Consider the following 21,245-nt stretch of genomic DNA (forward strand, 5'->3'; position numbering starts at 1 on the left):
TGTTTGTGGGTGGGCTTCCTTTGTTGGGTTGTGGGGGAGGGAGGGGTGGGGGAAACAAAGACTTATGTGCTTAGGTTTCTCTTTGACCGTGGGGGCCGGACAATACAATGCCATTTTTTTTTTCTCACTCGAGAGACGGAGCGAGAGCGAGTGTGTGTGTATGGTGCGGAGGTGGGTTAGAGGGGAAAGGGGGGGGTGGGGGTAATAATATTAATGGGGGGGAAACCATTAACAATGAAGCTCACAGTAGCCGTTTTTTCTCTCTCCCATCGTCCTCTTCCTCGAGGTCATACACAGGCCCCCTTTGTCCGCGGTTTTTGTTTTTGGTTTCCTTGTGATAAAATAGATCAAGTACAACAGCAGTCGCACTGACCCGACTGGACTGACTTACTAGTCTTTTTTTTCTTTCTCGACTCTCGACTCCCCCATTCATTTCGACACTCGGATCCCGTGGGTTGCTGGAGATTCCATCCTACGACGTCGACGACGACCAGACCGCCAACATCAACAAAAGACTAAAGACCAAAAATCAATATCAAAAAAACCACACACCACGGCCGCGAAAAACAAAAGGTAAAAAAAAAAACGAAAAAACCCCATGATCCCAGTGTCGGACCGCCGACACACCCGCCACTAGCCCGCGATGCCCGCCGGCGCAATACTTACCGTAGCCCTCAGGTCGGCGAAGACCGTCCTCAAAACCCCCTACGAATGGTACCAACGCGGGGTGCTCTTCCAGAAGTTCTTCCGGGTCTCAAACACCATCTACTTCGCCCCATTCCTGCTGGTGCACACCTTCCCCACGCTCAGCGGCTTCCACCTCCTCCAGTATGTTTTGTTCCGGACGACGGGCTACGGTAGGGGCGCCCGGGCGACTAACTACCTGAAGGCGCTCTACAGCTTGCTAGGGATCTGGGGTATCGTGGCTCTGCAGCGCCGCGGGTGGACGGCGGCGTCGCTGCCCATGCTGGAGTGGATGGGGATGAACATGGGCAAATGCATCGCCGTGTTCTATTTATCTTTGATGTGGATGAGCCCGCTCTCGCAGGAGTTCCGGCAGACCAACCCGGTGTACCAAGCGGTGACGCATGAGGTGCAGGCTGCGCTGCCGTTCCTGCGCTGGTTATCAATAAAGGTCGTAGTACCAACTATCCTTGTGTTCATTGCGCTGTCGCCGATGTATTACCGGACGCACCAAACCGCGGCGTTGCGGTTGATGCGGTTGGGCCTCATATGGTCGATGGCGAAGGCCGGGGTGCTTAATTATCTATGGTCTGCGAGGTGGGCGTGGGTCCTGTATGGACATGATGGGGTGTGGGTGGTGGGGATGGGTGCTTTGTTGAGTGGGTTTGTTGCAGTCATGGCCTGGGGCGGTGGGGATTATGGGACGGTGGTGAACAAATGGATCGCTACGAGCCTGTTGGTCTGGGATTTCTATCTGGTGGTTTCGCCGTTGATCTTTGTTCTCTTCTTGTTGGGGGCCTACGGCTCCTTGAATTGGGTTGGCCAATTGTGAGCTCTCTCCCCCCCCACCTCTTTCTCTCTTCGATCAATGACTCTCCCTGCGATCATTGACTTTGGACAAACCCCCCCAGTCGAGTGATAGTTGGTGATGCCAAAACATGAAACTGATATCGGCCGTTTAGGTGGCGGGGAGCCGCGGGTGAGGTAGTAGAGGGACCAGAGTTGCCCCCGCCCCTGACCCCAGCAGAAGTTGCTGAAAACGCCCGAATTGCCGCATCACTCCTACGGCAGGTGGATTCCGACAACCTGGCCGTCAACGCCCGTGCCCAGGCCCAAGCAAGCATAAGGCTCGCAGGCATCATGGAGGCGAACGAGCGGAGAAGAGTCCTTGTAGCTGGCCTCAGAGCTCGGCTAGCCGCAGGCATCAAGGGGCTGCGGGTCGAGCTCCCGGTGAATCCACTCGACGAGGCACTGCGGGGTGCTGCGGCGGCGGCGACGGCAACGGACCACGACGACGAGGAGGCGGCAGCAGCAGCAGCAGCGAGAAGAGTAATCATGAGATTGATAGTCCAGGGATACATGACACGCCAACCGGTGCCGCTGGAGCTCGAGATACGCATGGCAGATGCAGCCGGTGACGGTGTTCCTCCTGGGACGTACCCCCCCGCCGCCGCATTGGCGCCTGTTCCCCCCGCTGAAGCCCCGGTCTGGCAAGATGGAGATGGGAACAGCGATGCCGCCAGTGAGGACATTGGCGGCGCCTCTCCAGTGTCAGTAATCGGCTACCCGCCCCCGGCGGTTCCGCTCGGGCCCCCGCCCGCATTGCGAGCCCGCGGCCTACCCGTGAAGGACGCGCTCCGGGACGACTATGAGTGGGATGACCCCGCCTATGGGTTTACGACGGAGCTCATGAGCACTTTGAATGTCGACATGGAGGGCCAGGCGCATGCGACAGCTGCCGGATTCGATCTGGTGCCGGATTATGATCCCGACGCGGACTTTGATGCCGGGGCCGATGTCGACGACCCGGTGGACGACCCGGCCGCGGAGGTGGAGGGCGATCCGGAGGCGCCCAGTCTGTCAGAGGATGATAGTGAGGTTATGTCGCCCATATTCTCGCTGCAGCACGATGCCTATGAGGTGGAATCTCTGTTCTGGACGGCCCCGCCACCCCCGCCAGCGGGCGCGGCGCCGGATCCACTTGCGGGGAGGATCAGGGGTCCGATAACGCCGGCGGTGGGAGCGGCGAGGATGAGAAATGGAGCGCCGTGGGCGCCTGATGGGAGTGTTCCGCTTCCTGGTGCTGATGCTGACGGTATGTTGCGTTTTTATCATTACCCCTCCAGATATCATTACCCTTCCGAGATCATTCTCTCTCCAGATATCATTCCCCCCTCCAGATACCATTACCCCTCCAGATGCTATCCCTTATACCCCCTAAGCTACCCAAGCGCGCTCCCGAGTATCTACAACTTCGCACACATCGCTCACGCATTATATATTAACACCCGTCCTAAAATGCACACATACTGACCTGATCCAACCCCCCACTCCGCAGGCTACCACTACCAAACCGACGACTCCGTCGACACAATCGGCCTCTACCGCCCCCGCACCCCCGACACAGCCCCAAACGAAGCCATTCTGACTGCCCTCGAAGCAGCCTGGACCGCCGCCCGAGAAGTCCGCATCGGCCAAGAACGCACAAACTTCAACACCCTCGCATCGCGCGTAGACGACGAGGAGGAGCTCAACATCGACATCGACACCTACAACAACTGCTACGCCGTGACGCGCTCTGTGCGCAGCAACAACGAGATACATATACGCGGCATGGCGCAAGAGCTGCGCGAGAAGATGGACAGCCAGTATGCGTACGATAATATCGAGGATAACTATGTCTTTCCACAGCGGCGGGGGGTGCCTCCGCGGCCGGCGTTCAATGCGCTGCCGCCTCAGGACCCGGAACATATGATATGCTACAATAGGAATACTGCTGTCCAAGAGCGGGCCGGTTTCTCGAGTGAGCGGAGACTGTACGAATTATGGGAGAATAATGAACAGCTTTGTGGTGCATATAATAGGGGGAGAAACCAACATGTTATTGCCAGGGCAGCCGAGAGGGAATCAAGGCGCTTGTACAGAGATGAGTTGAGAACACAGAGAACTGCGAGAGCTGCACCACCCAAGGATGGTCCAAAGGACGGCCCAAAGGATGGGCCTAAGGACGGCCCAAAGGATGGGCCTAAGGACGGCCCAAAGGATGGGCCTAAGGACGGCCCAAAGGATGGGCCTAAGGACGGCCCAAAGGATGGGCCTAAGGACGGCCCAAAGGATGGGCCAAAGGATAGGCCAAAGGATAGGCCAAAGGATGGCCCAAAGGATGGCCCAAAGGATGGCCCAAAGGACGGCCCAAAGGATGGTCCAAAGGACGGGCCTAAGGACGGCCCAAAGGATGGTCCAAAGGATGGTCCAAAGGACGGTCCAAAGGATGGTCCAAAGGACGGGCCTAAGGATGGGCCTAAGGATGGCCCAAAGGATGGTCCAAAAGATGATTCCAAAGACGGACCGCCGCCACCTCCACCATATGAACCCCCTCCACCACCTCCACCACCTCCACCACCCCCACTGGCGCTAGGAACACCAGCAAACATGCCTCCAGTACTTCCTGCCCGCGTACCTTACGATGTTGATTTTGTACAGTCGAAAGACTCAGCCGATAAATCAGCCGAACGACTAGCCAAAAGCATAGACTCCCGCCCTCCCCTCAGTCCCCGTGCTGCAGCACTCGGCGCCGATGGCTGGTGGGACGACGATCCCGAGGATGACAACGAATCCCTAGGGGAAGACTACATCCTCCTCAACTCGCACATCCGGGATCCCACCGACAGGAATCGAAACAGGAGTTCGATATCTTCACGACGCGGCCACAGAACACTCCCGGCGGTCATAAACCAGCCCAGCTGGCTCAACTACATATACCACCAGGCGCCCGCGTTGGCGCCGGTGGGATATCAGCCGCCGCCGAGATGGACTCGCAGGGCAATACATGTGGAGGAACCGGGAGTGGAGGGCATGACGGAGTTGAGGATTCCGGGGGTGGACGGAGCGCTTGTGGACGACGGCTTTGGGAATTTTGGATATCCGAGGTATAGGACTCCTCCACCGAGGAGCCCTCTTCCGCATAGATCTCCTCTCCAGGACCCATCATCTATGCAGACTCAGCATTCCCCAACTACATGGTCTCAGGAGTCACCTCAGGATAAGTATCCTCTAGAAGACCATGGAAGTGAAGGGATTCCTGAAAGTAGTTATAGAGCAGTCCTAGCGTCATGGCTCCCATGGAAAGTTGCAGGTTTTGCGTGTGCAGAAGATGAAGACTACAAGCCTTTGGGCACAAATGACCTCACCGCCGACGAATCCGCAGCCATAGTGAAGGTCAAGGCCGAGAAAATAATATTCGCCCAAAAGCAAGAGTTGGAAAAATGGAACAAGCAAAGAGCATACGAGAAAATGTGGAATAGGCCCAAGAGTTATCAGAAAGAAGCAGAATTGACCTCTAGCCAGGAAGAGGGAGATGAGTCGGTCTCTGGAAATTCTTCGGATGGTGTTAGTGAATGCATCACCGACATCGGTGGCTTTCAGAGCTCTAGACACCCTACGGGCCCCGAGAGACCAAATGCACGATACAGATTCCGACGACAAGCCAAAATAGAAGCACCTATATACAGAGAGGCAGAAAACTTACACATTGAAAACTTTGGGTCATCAATACCAAAAGCCGACAAGCCTGTAGCTAATCCTAATGATGGTTGGAGAGCGTGGACCATTCCCGAAATAATGGGTGAATATTTCGACATGACAATTGCAGCAGTTGGGCGTATGAAGCCTAAAGAAGCGGAGCCAATGACAGAAGATGAGAAAGAGCAGGCAAAAGTGGATTCTATCATTGACTCTTACATGAAAGCAGCAGAGGAGCATAGAAAGAACCCGGGTAAGCCAATTAAAGAACTAAACAAAAGCCCCACCACAGAACAATGGATTAGAAGCGCTCTTTATAGTCCAAAACTTCCGTCAGAGGCTCGAGAAGACTCACTAGATTTTAAGTCACCTGTAAAAATGAGCTTGAACTATCCTGCAAGATCCCATACGATGTTCAACGGCAACTCACCCTTAAATTACACCGCAACACTGAAGAGAGTAAATCAACCGGGGCAACTAGGTTTTGATGCTTGGACAGCAGAAATAAACCGCCGTCAGAAAGAAACAGATACTCAGCGGCAGAGATGGCTGGTATATGCAATCTTCATGATCCTGTTTACTGCCATGATTCCACTGTGGCAAGGTATAACTCATGTTCGTGATGAGGGAATTCAGGAATGGTATTCGAGACTGGAGGAGGGAGATGTCGAGTTAAAGCAACCAATTGCCCGATTTGTTCATAAATGGGAGGAGGATGTGGGTGAAAGTTATGTGCAGTGGTATGATGGATCAGAAGAGAAAGCGCCGGCGGACCCTTGATATTCCTAGGTAGGAGTAGGTGCTAGTTGATGCGTCTGTACCGGTATTGACCCTTTCACTCAAGACCTTTATGCGCATATGGATTTCTTTCGGTATAACACGGTGGCGTTCTTGAGTTTTCGATATCCTATATATTATTCCCTGGTTTTGTAAATTTTCTGATTTTTGATTTATTTTGATATTAGTTAAATAGTTGGTGTTTATTTTCTAGAACATGAACAAGCAGCATTGGATTCCGATGTTGATTCGAATCAGTGACTTTAGTTAATGGAGGTTATTCGGAAGGAAAAACCAACGAGTGATATACTATGACTGGTATAATCGTTCGGCTTCGATAATTGACTGATCCTTCTAGGCTTGTCTATATCGGCGGCGGCTTGAGCCACGTACTGGTAAGATAGAAACTATGCCGAATGCCTAGCGATAGTATTTGAGATATCATTGGTAGGTAATCCTCGATTGACGCACCCAAAATTCTGCATCGAAATGCAAGTCAAAAAGATACAATCAATGGTATTCCCCGTCATTCGCATCACCCTTGGTTTTCAAATGAACCCCTGTTTTTGTAATTCCAGTTGGCGCAGATTATAGCCCTCATGAGAAACGGTTGAAACCTAGACTCACGACTTGGAATGAACACTTCATAGAGATCACCCCTGGCTTAAAGTATTTTCAAAACATGATCTCTTTCGACCTAAGGATTCATTGGGGGCTCAGCCGCTTATTGGCCCAATGATACATGTAGTTTATGTTTTCCTTTATAAGCTTCTGTTTTTCGGGTGAATTCAATAGCTCACTGGAATTTATCAGTACGAATCTTTCATCTTGAATGGGTAGAGTAGGGAGCCTATTTTATCCATCGATGACGTGACTTCGGTCTGACGTGCACTGAATGCGGTGCCCCAATCTCGATATCTCGTCTATCCGCTGTTAAACTCCCCATTGATCTTCGGGATAGCGCACATATGACAAACCTTTCTCTTCATCACAGCTCTCCGATACCTTAGCCATGGGGACTGTATGTACATGTACATTTAGTTGGGGAAAGGTGGGGCGTGCCCACGGGTGTCTAGATGTGCGGATTGTCTTTACCCTCTCCCTTCTCCCACTATCACTAAATGTAGTGTTCGTGGTATGCATAGAGTCCTTTGCACTAGTATTGTCGCCCAACATATCTGGCTTTATCCGAAACCTGAAATTTACATGTCTGATTTTTCAGCATGTTGGGTGCCGCTCGAGAATGTTACACCTGCCTGTAGCGGATGAAGCTAGTCAGGCGACACATGGATATCGGTCCCCAAACCATACCAATGTTCACAGACAAGAGTAACACCGCATTGCCCGCCACTCCATTTCAACATTGCTGTCCCTCCACATGTGACGTCTTTGGTAGCATGATGCTAGAGGTATACGGTTAAAGATAGAATGAGCTATCGTCATCAACAGAAACAAAAAGCGAGGATTCCTCTCAGCACCCATTCTAGACATCTTGACACGAACTTAGGAGCATTCTTAGAGGTTATCATCAAACAACAAGGCATTGCGCAGATATTCGCGTAATCTCAGCTTCAAGAATCAATTAGAAGAGGGCTGCTGACTTGTGTTCTAGGGTATCTTACATCTCTTACTATTGATCTTAGGTTCTTCGCGTCAACTCCACCGAAGCAAGCTAGTAATTACCACTGTGGGTGGGTGGCTGTTATTTTTTAAAGCCCGGAAAGGAAATTCTTGTTCCGATACTATACGCTAGAAAGATAGCCCTACTAACTTTATCTATTGTCGTTAGGAAAGGAGTGATTGCTTACACATGGCACATGAACACGAGGCTTGGAGTTTAACTTCGTCCTCTTGTTCGACTTTTGTTCTGCGGTCACCTGCCAGTCAATCGATTAGCTAAGAATGGGCCTCCTAATATATCCGTTCAGGATAAGAAAGATTTAATTAACCAGTCTATCCTGTCGTAGATTCTATCGGAAAACATCTCAAACACCGATGCGTGATCGCCCATGGGCTAAGACACCCATACCTAAATTGAAGGGACGATGATAGAAACGAAAACAATTTCACTCACTTACTTATCAAACGGTCAAACCTCATAAATGTTCCAAGGCGGTCTATCGATACCGTCGGTGGAAGATAAGTAGCCAGTCTGTTGGTTCTGTTCCTATTCCGGGGTTGAGGCGGTGCCGGCGGCGTGGATGTCTTGGCAACAGGGTGTTGTGATATGGCGAGGATGGAATGGGTGTGGTGAGAGCTCAGAGCAGGTGAGTTAGGGGGTTTCCGAAGTTGATTATTGATACTTTTGGTTTCTTGGAAGTCAATGGACTTTGAACTAGCTGGTGAGTTCATGGATCATCACTCGGTTTTCCTACAAGTACACTCTGCATGTTGGGTATTTCGAGCCTTGGAATACCTGAATAGGACCGGACCCCACTACGTCATATCTAGCCGCACAAAAAGCCGGAATAACCAAGGCTGTGATTACTGGTCTAAATGGATTGTTGAAGGAATTTGTTTCATCAAGGCTGCTGATCAATCTTGCGATATATCCCAAGATCAAAAACCATTCAACCACATGTATTCGGAGGTAGCCTATATATACTTACTGTATTGTACTCATGGTGCACTCTAGAATCATGTATGCCACTACCGGGAGTTTGGAATCGCTTTCGAGACCGAGTACTTCCTCGTCTGATTATGGGATGAAGGTTCCGACCTTCCCATCCTGTAGGTAGGGTCATACACACTTATGTAATTGTAAGTATTATAACAGTGGCTAATAATACGGCGTGAAATAGTTGTACAGATCAAGATAACCAAATTTCCATCAATCCTTACTTTCTCACCAAGTCTTACAAGTATCTTCCCACCAGAATGACGGTGCATGATACCAGCGAGTACATCCTGCACCAACCCGAAACAACGGAATATTGTTCCCAGAATTAACCTAGAATTAAGCTTCTTCTCGAAGTGCACGCTTACTGGATCGCGTGGCTACACTACATGTTCTTTCTCTTCGTGGGTGATATAAAGAAGATTAATTCGACTGGTCCTGTGCCGTAGGCGTGATTGAGGTCCATCCCGGTAGGTAGACCGAGCCCTGCCACAAGACCCCACCGAGATTAAAGAGGGGTTGTTTTTACCAATCGATTGGGGGATTGGTGCGATATCAAGATAGGGAGTTTACCTTTGGTGCACAATACAGTGTTATTCCGAGCAGAAGGGCCGTACGCTCAAAATGTTAATGTGCGTGTCGTCCGTGATCCAAATGATTTGTGCAAGACACACCTTAACGAAGTCGCATCGCTGATCCAGTTGGCAATTGAGCTTATTTATCAGAACAATGGTCAAACTCAAACGCTGTTGGCAGTTAGGAAGATTCGCCGCGAAAAGTGATCTCCGCCGCTCTGTTCCGGCCAATGACCCACCGTCGGTCGGGTCCTGGTCGCATGCCGATTGAGGCTCCGCATGAAATGCTTACAATTACCACCTAATCAGGCTTAGTGCGTGGTTAATAATACCTCGTTACAGGGGTGTTGAGTGGTCGAGTCACAACGTTGTCCAGGACCGTCTCAGTAGTTGCAAGACGTGCACGATCCACACGCAGATCAAGACATCTACCTATCGGAGTTCCAGAGGGGTATCTCATACAGTTCTTCTATATAGGTACATATCTTCGATAAAACTCCCCATCCTGTGACGGTGACCCATCGGTTGACAGCATCCATTTCTAGAACCCGTCGGTAAACACCCATCCTTCGGCCCCCGCCATCAACATGGCACGACAACACCGTACTGAGTGAGAGGCAGCCAACATGAGTGGTTCACATAGGACAAACCTACACCCACACCGTCGGTGTGGGTTATCACCGTAACTTCCCCACAATAATCAGATATTGATCTGCCGTTCCCATACCGTCTCTACCGTACATAATCCCCCGACCTCACCGTCACGGGGGTCTATTCTTTTCCTTTCTTTCCCTTTTCATATCTTGATTGATTTCCACATTCGTTTCGACACTCGCTCTTCTGGTTTGATCTCGGCTGGTCTGCGAGGGTTTGTACAGATTAGTACTATTCGCCTCATAGTACAGGGTCCATTCGTTTCGAAGAAAAGAAAAGTCCTACTTTTGATATTTGGAGGATTTAACGGCACGGCTTCATCGCTCTTTTACTGCTTGATTCTTCTCAGCCTATTGCATGTGCTTGAATTGATCAATTATCACGATCCACGGCGTAGATCGTCTACACGATATTCACAATGACCAAATACAGTTTCACTAGTACCACCAAACGGCCTGCTTCTCCGGCCCCACAACAGCAGTCTCGTCCTTTCGATCTGGAGCAACAAATGCGACAATTCATGGTCGAAAAACGTTCTGCAGGCCTTCAACGCCAGGTCTCTCCTCTTACTCCTAGTTATAACACTCAAAAGCAGCTTCCAATACCACCATCATCTCCGCCCACGCGGAAGCTCCTACGTCTAACCTCGAAATCAAAAAAATTCATGTCCCCCATCAGCAGAGGAACATCAACATCATCACGTACAGGACCAGAAATCCGCTCAGTACCGCATCCAGGCCGCATCAGAAATCACCACCCGTCCGCGTCCGCGCCATCACTGGTCTCACCCGGTGAGATGAGACGTCTTGTGGATTCCCGGCAAAAGAGACCATCTAGCTTCATTGCTCCCGAGACGCCAAATGACATATTCTGGCCAGGGATCGGGTCGCCAGGAATATATCCCTCACGTGCACGGCCTTGGAGATCACCGGAGAATAGCCCATTACTGCCACCACCCCGAGGCAACTGTGGTAAGACGATCCCACCACCAATTCATCTATCTTCTCCTACCCCGCGAAAAGGAACACCGGTACAGCTCCGCAACAAAACAAGTGAGATGTTTGAATCTGTACTCTCAATGTACCCAAACGCCAAGAAGCAGCCCGCAGCCAGGAGCAATCCAGATATTGTAACACTCCAAAACTCAAGCGGGATCGCGCCGCGCCGAATCACGATCGACTCAGTTGAGCGGCCGCCGCGCACGCCACCTCCTCCACCAACACCGGCGAAAAGCCGAGCTCAAAGACAACGTGCAAGACCTACCCCGCCGGTACCAACGCCAACTCCAACACCAGTGGGGTATATGGCTGAGCTGGTTGGCAGTGAGGTTGAGGTTGCACCAGTAGAGCTAATGGGTGATGTTGAATTTCCGGCGCCAGTTATAATGGCACCGGTTCCGCAGAAACGCAGGAGGGTTAAAGCGAGTGCTGTGAATAGCAAGGTAAAGCAAAGGCAGCAACATCCAAAGCCAGGTACACCGGAAGGAAAAGAAATATACGCACTTATGCCACTTCCCGAAGTCCCTGACTCTCCTCTCCCCACAAAGCCAGTCTGCGAGTCTAGCCCAGTCTTGGAGGTTGACTTTGAAGGCTTCAACGACGGCCTCGTGGAGTGGTTCAACAACTTTAACTGGAGCGAATCAGGAGATATTCTCTCCGCTAGCACCAGCACCTGTCAGTCAAGGCCTGCTTCAGACTCCATCTTCAACGTAGAGGCTAGAGCAAGCGTTCTAGACCCAGACGGCGCCGTAGTGAACAGCGAGCCATCCCCACCCCCGCCTCCATCACCCGCAAAACCTATAACTACCACCATGCTATCACCCAAGCTGCCCGGAGAGACAGCACTACTATCACCCGTCTACCCCGTCTCACCGCGGCTCGCAAGCTACTACGGAGCACGTGCTTCATTTGCCAGCAGCGTCGGTGATGCATTCCGCTTTGACGAGGATGAAGGCTGCGCACTCAGCGATGTTGATGAGCGCTACGAGGATGAACTTGATGTCGACGAGATGTACGAGGAGCAGTTCCTCGACGAGGGCCATCAGGAACAGTACGGGAACGGGGGACTCGAGTTTGAGATTGAGATGATCCTCAACGGGAGCTATGGCGGTGGGTCACCCGATGACTGGCGGGAGGGCATCTACAGTGCCGAATCTTCCGAGTCGAGTGTGGATGTCGAGGAGGTCATTGCCGACTACTGGACCGAGGAGGAGCGGGAGGGCGATATTCTCGTTGGTATGATGCAAGGGGAGGAAGGGGAAGAGGGAGATGAAGGCCTTGATTGGGCGGCGCTAGAGGGGGCGTGGGCAGAGGAGGAACTACTGGATAGGGGACGCCCGAGGACGAGGTATCTCGCGGGTAGGAACAGCGCCATTGAGGGGGATGTCGTGTTTTGTTTGAAGGGCGCGGATAGCATATAGACGCTGCGGTTGGGACTACATTATAGGAGTTTTTGTTTATATGGGCGTTTTGTGTTTGTTTTTATATCCAACTTTTTCTCACTCCTTAGTTGTAGTATTACTGGGCGGCGGTCTTTTTTCTTTTGTTTGGGGGTATGGAGGCGCTTTTGGAGTACTGGTGTTGGTTGGGGGGAGAAACGAATTATACTTATGAATAAATAACGAGATTTGAAGATAACAATTTATAAACACCTGCTTCATGGGATTGTGACATTGACTCTCATTCACAATATTACAAAGTTTGAGTCACAGGCGTTCTCTGCAAATCTTGAGGTTTGACAGAACCCTAACCCTGCATCTTCATCGGTTATCACTCGATGCTGCTCTTGGCGGGTCCGGGCGTTGTTTGGGTTCTGTTGCCTACGGGAAAAACTCTTGAGGTCAATTCATAATCTATTGTTTCGCTAAATTCTCTACCAACTAAATTTCCAACACTACATATATCCAGCCTACCCTCAAAAATAACTCTATTCCGAATCGCTGTCGTCTCCACTGATGGTAAAGAGCTCGAACTCGTCAGCATAGTCAAAACTCATGTCGTCTTCTCCATCTTCGTACTCAGCTTCATCTTCTTCTCCTTCTACCACACCATCTGCCTCATCTGTCTCAATATTCTCTGGCATCCCAAACCTCCTGCGGATCTCCGCATCAGTAACAACACTGTCCAGGCTCTCGGCCCATTCGTACCACGTTTCATCCTCGGTCGCCGCTGCCGCAGTCACAAAGCTACATATGTTCTTCACCCAGGCGACAATCCACTCCGCGTCAATGGTGCCAGCCGCCTGTCTGAACTCAACTGTCTTGTATGTCAACACACATGTCAGGTTGTACTTATAGAACCTGGATATACTCGTATAGTTACCGTCATTGGCGCCATTGATAATGCGCAACACCCTGTAGACATCGATTTGGTCATCGATTCTCCAGATCATCTGTGCAGGAGGGAGGCCTCTGAGGCCATGGTTATCGAGGTTAGAAGCGATCATGCTGCTCCTGTTTTTGCCCGGTGGTGGGGAGCGGCGGTGTCGCGGGTGGTGCTGGTCCATTTGGCGTTCAAAGAGGACGATCGCTTTCGCGAGCTGTTTTAGTTCTCGTACGGTGTATTCTCGGCCAAGGCCGATGTGGACGTGGAGGCCACAGGTGTCGTTGAAATGTATGGCGGCGCCGCATTGTTGGCATGCGGTGGTGATGGCGGTGCACATGGACCGAAGAGTCTGTTCCCAGTTATCTTGGGTGAGGATTGGGGTGCAGACCTCAACACCGCGGCCATGGAGGCTCTTGTTGGTCGGGTGAAAGGGCTTGATGGAGATGTCGTCTTTGATCTGGAAGTGGAGCTCTTTGTGGTCGCGTTGTGCCATTCCTTCAATAGAGGTGTCTTGAGACTTGAAATTCTTTAATTCCTGGATCATTACCCCCTCTATGATGCGCATGACACCCATTTCGGTAGCTAGCCCCTCTAAAGCGTTAGCGATAAAGTCCAGTTCACCATATGGAACGTGTTTGATAGCGAAGGGTAGCTTGAAAAGTATCATTTCCAGCTCTACGCCAATTGTTATATCCTTGACGTTAATTGTTTCTGTTTCGAGGCGCTTGGTACTGTCCATGATATCTGTAGTATATATGCTGTATAGGGTAGGTAGTTAACCTCTTTGATTTTCGATAGATCGATTAGTGTGCAAGGCTTGTGAGTAGTTTTTGGTCACCCTTGGGGAAGATATATGGCTTTTATGGGCGTGGGAAATAATTTGTTTAAGTATAATAATCGCCATCTTGAATAGGTAGTTCCAAGTTCATATGTTCTTGAGACTTGATACCTTTATTTTTACTTGAAAGATATAAAAATTCTTAAAGGAAAACGTGAAGTAATAAAATAGTACATATAGACCATCCTCAGACTAATAATCTTGAAAATAAAATGCCTCCTAGGTTCTTTTTGTTTGTTTGTTTGTTTAACTCATTAATCTTATAAATGCCTCCTAGCGGTAGTTGACTAAAATACAGAACGAATGCATCAATGTACAATTACTATGGATACAGAAGATGCGGATATCATGGGGCTTCTATGCACGATTTGATTAGTTTCGACGGAGGAGGTCAGAGAGGAACGGTAAGGTATATACCGAAAATTGGTGGCCAAAAGTTGGTACTTAAAGGAGAACTACCACAATGGTTGCGGAGAACTAATAGTAATACATTTACATGACAGCCATCCAATATACTAAGGGCTGTCAGATTTTTTGAAGAGCTACATCAGTGTCAGCTGTGTCATATAGAGCATAAAGGAAAACTTTGGTTATTAGATACCTTCCAGATGAGGACAAACAACGAGTTCTCAAATTTATCCCACTCATTGTATGCCGTCTCAAGGGCTGCGACCGCGAATTGACTATGTGGAAACCTAGAATCCGTATCGATATCAGCACAGTTTCTATAAGTCATCCAATGGGATTAACTGACTCAAGAGGCTTGATCCTCATGTATATCAAGGCACTTATAATCCTGCTGACCACCGCCAAGCGAGCTGGATTCAAGGCCTTTTCAATCTCGTCGGCACTCCCCTTGAGATGACCTGATGCCTTGAAAAACACCAGCAGATCGATATACTCAGTGTTGAGGAACTTAAAAGTCGTCTCCCACAGTTCGAGTTCCTTCGAAAACTGGGAATGAGTAGCCCCCTTCACCCTAAGCTGGAATAATATGTTTGCGCTGTAGCTTTCCTGGATCATCAATGGATGGGTAATCGCAGGTTCTTTACTTATGTTAACAGCAGCATTGATGATAGTGATACATTGAGGGTGGCTCTTACCTTCGCTGCATCGAGAGATTTGAAGTGGGTGGCGTACTTGTGACATGATGGGCGTATCTGTTTTAGAGAGAAGATGTTTCAGCGATACTTATAGCATGGTCCACGAGGACGAACATCCTTGTGTCCTTTCCTCGAGGACATGTCCTCGATAACATAAAAGGACAGTATTCTAAAAGAACAAGGAGTTTTGAGGACACTACCTGTCTTTGCCTTGAGGACACCCTGCCTGTCCCGTTATAAGGAAAGTAATCGGCGGTCCCGAAATGCGTTTTTACCCGCACCTCATTGCTTCTTATAGTGATACTCGCCTTATAAGAAAGACAGGTTTTCGGTCCCGACCGTATCCTTATATCGAGAGGCGACTGCCCCAACCACGCCTGATTATCAGAAGCATTGTCGTAGTACTCAGATTCCCCGTTATAAGAAGAACAGATTTTCGGTCCCGACCGTATCCTTGTATCGAGAGGCGACTACCCCACCACTCCTGATTATCAGAAGCATCGTCGTAATACTCATATTCCCGGTTCTGGTGTACTTAATCCCGCCAATTGAGATGAGATTAAGGACAGAATTCCGCTTTTGGTCTCGAGGAAAACGGCATTGGACGTCGGGGTCAGACAAAGACAGATGTCAACGAGGATAAAACACCTCGAGGGCACTCTCAAACCTCGCCTCCAGCGTCCTCGTGATAGTCTCTATTCTGTACGCATCAGTGACGCTCTCAATGGCCATTTACATACATGTATAGAGCTTACACATGAGATTATTCTATGTAGTCTCGCACCAGACTACCAGAGGTGCTTGAGGTTGGTGCCAGTTGGGGGCGGTGGGTGGTGAAGGCTACGCGTATGCGTTGTTGTGTGCAGGTAGCTGTGGGAGCTAAGGGTTTGTGGGGGGGGGGGGGGGGGCGGTGTACCCTAATTGCCCACAGGATTTAGCCCGAAATCACCAAGAATCCGGGAAAGCGTCTGAGTTTATCGAGACCAAGATTATTTTATTTAAGTTTATTTCTCTAAATTATGTGTACATGTAATTAATACTTGAAGCTGGATGAAATCCGGAGCATGTATGAGTTTGAATTCTTCAGGGTTAGGTGTAAACCGGCCAAGGAAAGCTTAGAGTCCTGTACCAACTACATGTACATGCACCTCTCCCCTATCAACATACACTGAATCTTCTTCATCACAAATGTCAGGATCTTTATCATTATTATCAGGCTCGGCTTCTGTTTCCTCTATATACCATTCTCATTCCGGTCGCCGCCTTTATTTTCTTCATCCAGGACTTCCTCTTGGCAGAGAACCGATCAACTCATGAGGAATGGAATAGACCTGTGCACTGAGAGAGGTGAATTATTTATAAGGATGCTAAGCACCCTCTTCTTGGCTTCATCGTTGATACCCCCCATGCATGAGTTGACCGGGGCTAGATCGAAAGCACCAAAATTTCATCAGCTACCCCACAAAAGCAAAGGGTTGATAAAACCACAAATGGGAACCTACCCTACATCGAAATCTCAATTCCCACCCTTTCTGTGATGGGTTATTTTTCTGCATAAAACCCCACACATATTTGGAGCTAAATACAGCATGAAGACTCAACAACGAGAAGAGGCACAGCAGAAAATCACGCATGAATTTCGCTCTTGGATGCATATTTGGCAACTATATAGTGCAAGATTTCGTGTCTAACTCTCAAGGTTCCCAGTCTTCCTATCACTGGCTGTCGTTTTGACACGCGGGACTCCTCCCGATTGTTGGATTGTTTGAACATTAAACAATAGAGTCTGGTCACGTGGAATTTGGATAATTCCGCACATAAGCTTTCGAAAACAGTCCCGCGTAAGTCAAACATACAAGGCGCAGCAGATATGATTGTAGGAGATATGTGCAAAATTAACATATTGTATCCAGTTAGACAATCCAACAGTTCTCTACAAGGGATCTGTCCTTGTTTGCGTACGTTGAAGGGTACTCGATTCCTTTAAAAGCTATGATACAGATCGGCCCCAATTTTGCGACAAGAATATCAAGCTTCACCGTAGGGTCTTTACTAATTTACCCGATGATTCTACTATAATACATCTACATACATGTAAGCAGTGTAACGTGACTGAGACTGGGGCGTTGATGGATGGGCCGCACAGATACACAGCCGTTTATCCTTTAGGGAACTTATTTACCATCATTTATCCCCTTTCTGTCTCTCTGTCTTTGCTACATTTCCTACTTAATCATAAGCCTTTGTATCCCTGCTAATTCCACAGGCGCTGGGGGGATAACCAACTGGAAAGGGCGGAAATCAAATTTCGCTTCGCTACGACCCCCGTCAAGTGATTTCTAGTAGGGATAACTTGGTGAGAACGTTTTCGTGGACATTCTTGTGCACGTGGAGTATCTAGATACAGGTTTATGGTGATATCAAGCAAAACTGCACATGCTTAGATCATTTATGACAGCAGAATTCAACGGAAGCTTCTTTATTTGACAGCAAATGACTTGAACTGGATGCGTACTTTATACTTTCCGCAGCAGGGTGCCATAAAACACTTTAACTTGGGAGAAGCACTAAAAAAAAACAATTGTGCTTTTCCTCTGCAACACAGCTAAGCGATTAGCCGAAGGTCAGTTTCAATAATCTGGTTTATTGTGCAACTCCCCGAAATCATCTTGAGAAATGGTTTTTTGGGGGTGCGTGAGAAATCGTGGGTGTTACTAGGTTCTCTGGAAGAGCACCCGGATATTTAGCCTGCACCTAGCCGCTTATGGTCCGAGAAGGTACCAATTTCCTGGTAACCCGCAAAAACGAATGTCAACTGTCATTAACATTCTCAGTTTCCCTGGTCGTGGGATCGATATTTACGGAGGTGTGAAAGATAGGAACTTCACAGTGGAAAATTACATGGCAGCTTCGAAAATGTTGCACAATGCTTTGCGATTCATGGTTCCGTCGTCGGTGGGGTGCCACCTGCGGTTCGTATCAACCCCACCGGGATATCTTCCTGGGACATAAATAGCAAAAGAGCCTCTGGCCAACCTCATATGGAGATCGACGCAGGGATCTCCGCCTCCTAAGCGCTTATTCATGCGAATTTAGTCTCCCATAGTGAAGCAAAGCAATAAAACTGTCAAGGCTTCAATTTCTCAGATACCTATTCTGTCAGTCAGACTGCGCCGTCGCCAAACCTTACGATCATTTCCATACATGACATGGATTTTCATCAACCACGCCGCTGGGGTGGGGCAGGAGAGTATAAGTTCTGTCGGGGTCCCCCGAGAGAAATCGAGGAAAGGTTTTGTTGACTGGAAGGTTTTCTTGAACATTACATGATACTATCGAAGAATCCGGGCGCACTCAATATATTTCCATAGCTCTTTCCTTTTCTAATCGACAATATCAACCCACGTGTATTAAAAAGGGAGGGTCCCGCTGGAAGTAAAACTCTGAACAATGTCAGACGCAGAAGTATCAGTAGCACTGATATCAGCATGTGTCGGGGAGTTTTGCAGTAAATACTTTCCCTCTAGCTTTTCATTTCTAGTTCTAATCAGGATGAACAAATAGCATCGGCGGTGACGGTCGAGCCAACCTCGGTAGCGACTACAATCTCGGATTCAATATCTACCCCCTTACCAACTAGCGTGTCAGACGATAGTTCATCTACACGGCCTTTGGTGACGACACATGTGACCTCAACTGTGAGGCCTTCGATGGTGGTTGTGACAATTACGACCCCACTAAATGCATCACCAACCTTGGATATAGATTCATCCCCGACCGAGAGCGCGACTTCAGATGAAAATCATCGATCCGGTGATACAAGAGTTGTCGCGATCACAATTGGTGTTGTTGGTGGTCTTGCGATGTTAATATTACTACTATATTGGGCCGTCAATTTTCTCGCGAGCCGCCGCTATGAAGACGAAGAGTAGGTGTCTCGGTTCAGAATATAGTAGTGGGGAACAATGGCTAATGGCACAATCAGAGACAGAGACCTAGAAGGAGAATCAGCAAGATCCATGCTAGGCGCCGCATCGTCAAAAACAGAGCGCGACACCCCCTTGCCCGGGCGCCCGATATTATCTCGACCAAAACGCGCATCTATAATACCATACGCAAGAAAGGCCGTAACATTCGACCGACTCTCTCGCAGCTCATACCATAATAGTAATACCAAACACTTCTCTGACCTACTCGCAAAGCGCTTGTCAGCCGTCCACCCTGGAACTAAAGTAGTATACGGAAGCCCGGCAACAAAGGCATCAAAAATAGTACCACCCCGGAAACCCGTACCAAGGCCAGCAGGCCACCCAACACCAGGCGCACAACCGCGGAATTATGCCCCCAGTGGGACGGAAAGTGACTATAGTGACGATGCAGATGATGTATCAACCGTACTTGGGGGGACTGGAAAATCGCAGAATCAGATTCAGCAGGAGGCTGCCTATCACCCGCTGCCGCCGGGAGTACCATTTGCAAAATGGTTGAATGCCGGGCGGGCACAGGAGCTGCCGACAAGTAATTCAAGACCGTCCTCTGCATGGCAGAGATCGAAGGGGACATAATTTAGAGGGGGGTGCGAAACTTTATACTGGATAGCATAGCAGGTTTTGTGTTTAATGAAGTTTTGTGTATATAACATTCACATCTGGATGTGTCCAAATAATTCAGCATGGACTGCATTTCAACCATATTTTGTACATTGCTTTACTAGCTGCATTTTCATGTTTTTCATTCGTCATTTTATAACCAGGAGTTTCCGCAGGCGACGGGTGGGGGTGGTCTTTTTATTTTTACCGCATTGTTCTTGACGATAGATCTACAGTCAGAGCGCAAAATATACTTTATTCTTCTGAAACCTCTTTTAAGCGCAGCTTCAAGAAGCAAATCTTACACAGGTACAATCGCATAAGATGCGATCTCACTCAACACGAATTAAGGCTTTCCGGGTGGACATCCGATCAAGACCCCCACCTCCACCACGGGTAAGGCCTCTCTCGGTAAAATAAAGCCCTACAAAAAAAAGCTTTGGGACCCAGATTTCGGTCAGCACCTCCTAAAAAATTCCGGAGTTAACGTTGTAGTACGCATCTCATCTCATCTCACTGACAGTAAGTAGGTATGCCAAGCTGCAAACAGATGAGAAATGCGGAGTCGTCGTTTCATCTTCAGAGGCTGCATTGGCGAATCACGGCTGAAACATAGACCACCGCTCACTGGTCGGCGGAGCCGAGGCTTAAGCTTGACAGTTATAATAGCGTAAGGTAAGATCTCGGATCTGCGGCGAGTAATTCCTGGGCCTTGATTATGCATCTTGATAGTAATCGGGTCATGGCATGTCACTCGCACGTCTGGGCGGATGTCCTCAGAAAATGGCATGACTCTCAAAGATGGGGGACATCGAAGTGTAAACACCAAAGTCAGTATGCAAAAGAGTCCAGACATCACCAGTGGAATAGTCCAATGGGGCTGGGGAGGCGCTTCTGCTGAACAAAGCTAACCGCCTTTGTCTGGGATCTTATGTGGGTTCTCACCTTTATGACGGATAGACCATCTGAAGAATACCATGCGCTGTGGGTGTCTAGCCCAGATTAGAGTGAGCCATTTAATTTTATCTCCACCCTCAGGTTCTCTATATGTATTTAGGTGGGTGCCTCTCGCATTGCAGGGTTTATGGTTGCAGTAACTACATGTAATTAGAACCATTGCCAGTTTGAGAAGATCCGGCATTGCCGAGCAACTCGCCAACGTGTTTCGAGGGTGTGTGCAACACCGCGTTTATTAGAGTAACAAACATATCTGAAGCTGAATCCTGCCGCACCGCCGCACCGCCGCGGATGCGGTCGAAGGCGGAAGAGGCGCTTGTTGGCGTAGTGGGCGATGCACTGCGGAATGTTGTAGTGCGACGTGGAATCGGTGGATGATACTGTCCTGGTACGAAGGAAGGACCTTGCTCCCACCAGACGTCATTGACGCCACCCGGGCCACTTGAAGCCCAGCACAAAGTCGAGAGTGTTTCGTTTCCTGGAAGGGTCAATCATCAATCAATTCTTGGAAGGGTGAGTCATGTGATATCACTCGTAAGATCGCAGATAAACGTTGCGGGAGAGCCTCGAATCAATTCGCGAACTTTAGATTGTCTAATTGAGGAGG

General features: G+C 49.1%; 6 protein-coding genes across 6 annotated transcripts; 4 read left to right on the forward strand and 2 right to left on the reverse strand.

Moving 5' to 3' along the window:
- Window positions 1-643: 643 nt before the first annotated feature.
- Window positions 644-5,985, forward strand: H6S33_001945 (uncharacterized protein; the record flags this gene model as incomplete). Its single annotated transcript, XM_044833708.1, has 3 exons — window positions 644-1,512; window positions 1,647-2,779; window positions 3,023-5,985. 3 exons carry the CDS (start codon window positions 644-646, stop codon window positions 5,983-5,985), a joined length of 4,965 nt encoding a protein of 1,654 aa, XP_044693088.1.
- Window positions 5,986-8,621: 2,636 nt separating this feature from the next.
- Window positions 8,622-9,817, forward strand: H6S33_001946 (uncharacterized protein; the record flags this gene model as incomplete). Its single annotated transcript, XM_044833719.1, has 8 exons — window positions 8,622-8,716; window positions 8,784-8,882; window positions 8,944-9,007; window positions 9,191-9,231; window positions 9,325-9,414; window positions 9,484-9,651; window positions 9,720-9,728; window positions 9,796-9,817. 8 exons carry the CDS (start codon window positions 8,622-8,624, stop codon window positions 9,815-9,817), a joined length of 588 nt encoding a protein of 195 aa, XP_044693089.1.
- A 429-nt stretch (window positions 9,818-10,246) lies between these two features.
- On the forward strand, window positions 10,247-12,247 carry H6S33_001947 (uncharacterized protein; the record flags this gene model as incomplete). The annotated part of the gene is made up of 1 exon (XM_044833730.1): window positions 10,247-12,247. One exon carries the CDS (start codon window positions 10,247-10,249, stop codon window positions 12,245-12,247), a length of 2,001 nt encoding a protein of 666 aa, XP_044693090.1.
- Window positions 12,248-12,753: 506 nt separating this feature from the next.
- H6S33_001948 (uncharacterized protein) lies at window positions 12,754-13,890 on the reverse strand (the record flags this gene model as incomplete). Its single annotated transcript, XM_044833741.1, has 2 exons — window positions 12,754-13,082; window positions 13,149-13,890. 2 exons carry the CDS (start codon window positions 13,888-13,890, stop codon window positions 12,754-12,756), a joined length of 1,071 nt encoding a protein of 356 aa, XP_044693091.1.
- A 614-nt stretch (window positions 13,891-14,504) lies between these two features.
- On the reverse strand, window positions 14,505-15,138 carry H6S33_001949 (uncharacterized protein; the record flags this gene model as incomplete). Its single annotated transcript, XM_044833750.1, has 4 exons — window positions 14,505-14,531; window positions 14,591-14,684; window positions 14,744-15,035; window positions 15,093-15,138. The coding sequence occupies 4 exons, from the start codon at window positions 15,136-15,138 to the stop codon at window positions 14,505-14,507; spliced, it is 459 nt and encodes a 152-aa protein (XP_044693092.1).
- A 3,404-nt stretch (window positions 15,139-18,542) lies between these two features.
- On the forward strand, window positions 18,543-19,657 carry H6S33_001950 (uncharacterized protein; the record flags this gene model as incomplete). Its single annotated transcript, XM_044833751.1, has 3 exons — window positions 18,543-18,600; window positions 18,657-19,020; window positions 19,078-19,657. 3 exons carry the CDS (start codon window positions 18,543-18,545, stop codon window positions 19,655-19,657), a joined length of 1,002 nt encoding a protein of 333 aa, XP_044693093.1.
- Between the last annotated feature and the right edge of the window lie 1,588 nt (window positions 19,658-21,245).

Source organism: Morchella sextelata (assembly GCF_020137385.1).
Source record: "Morchella sextelata strain SCLS chromosome Unknown scls_12, whole genome shotgun sequence".
Classification (NCBI taxonomy): domain Eukaryota; kingdom Fungi; phylum Ascomycota; class Pezizomycetes; order Pezizales; family Morchellaceae; genus Morchella; species Morchella sextelata.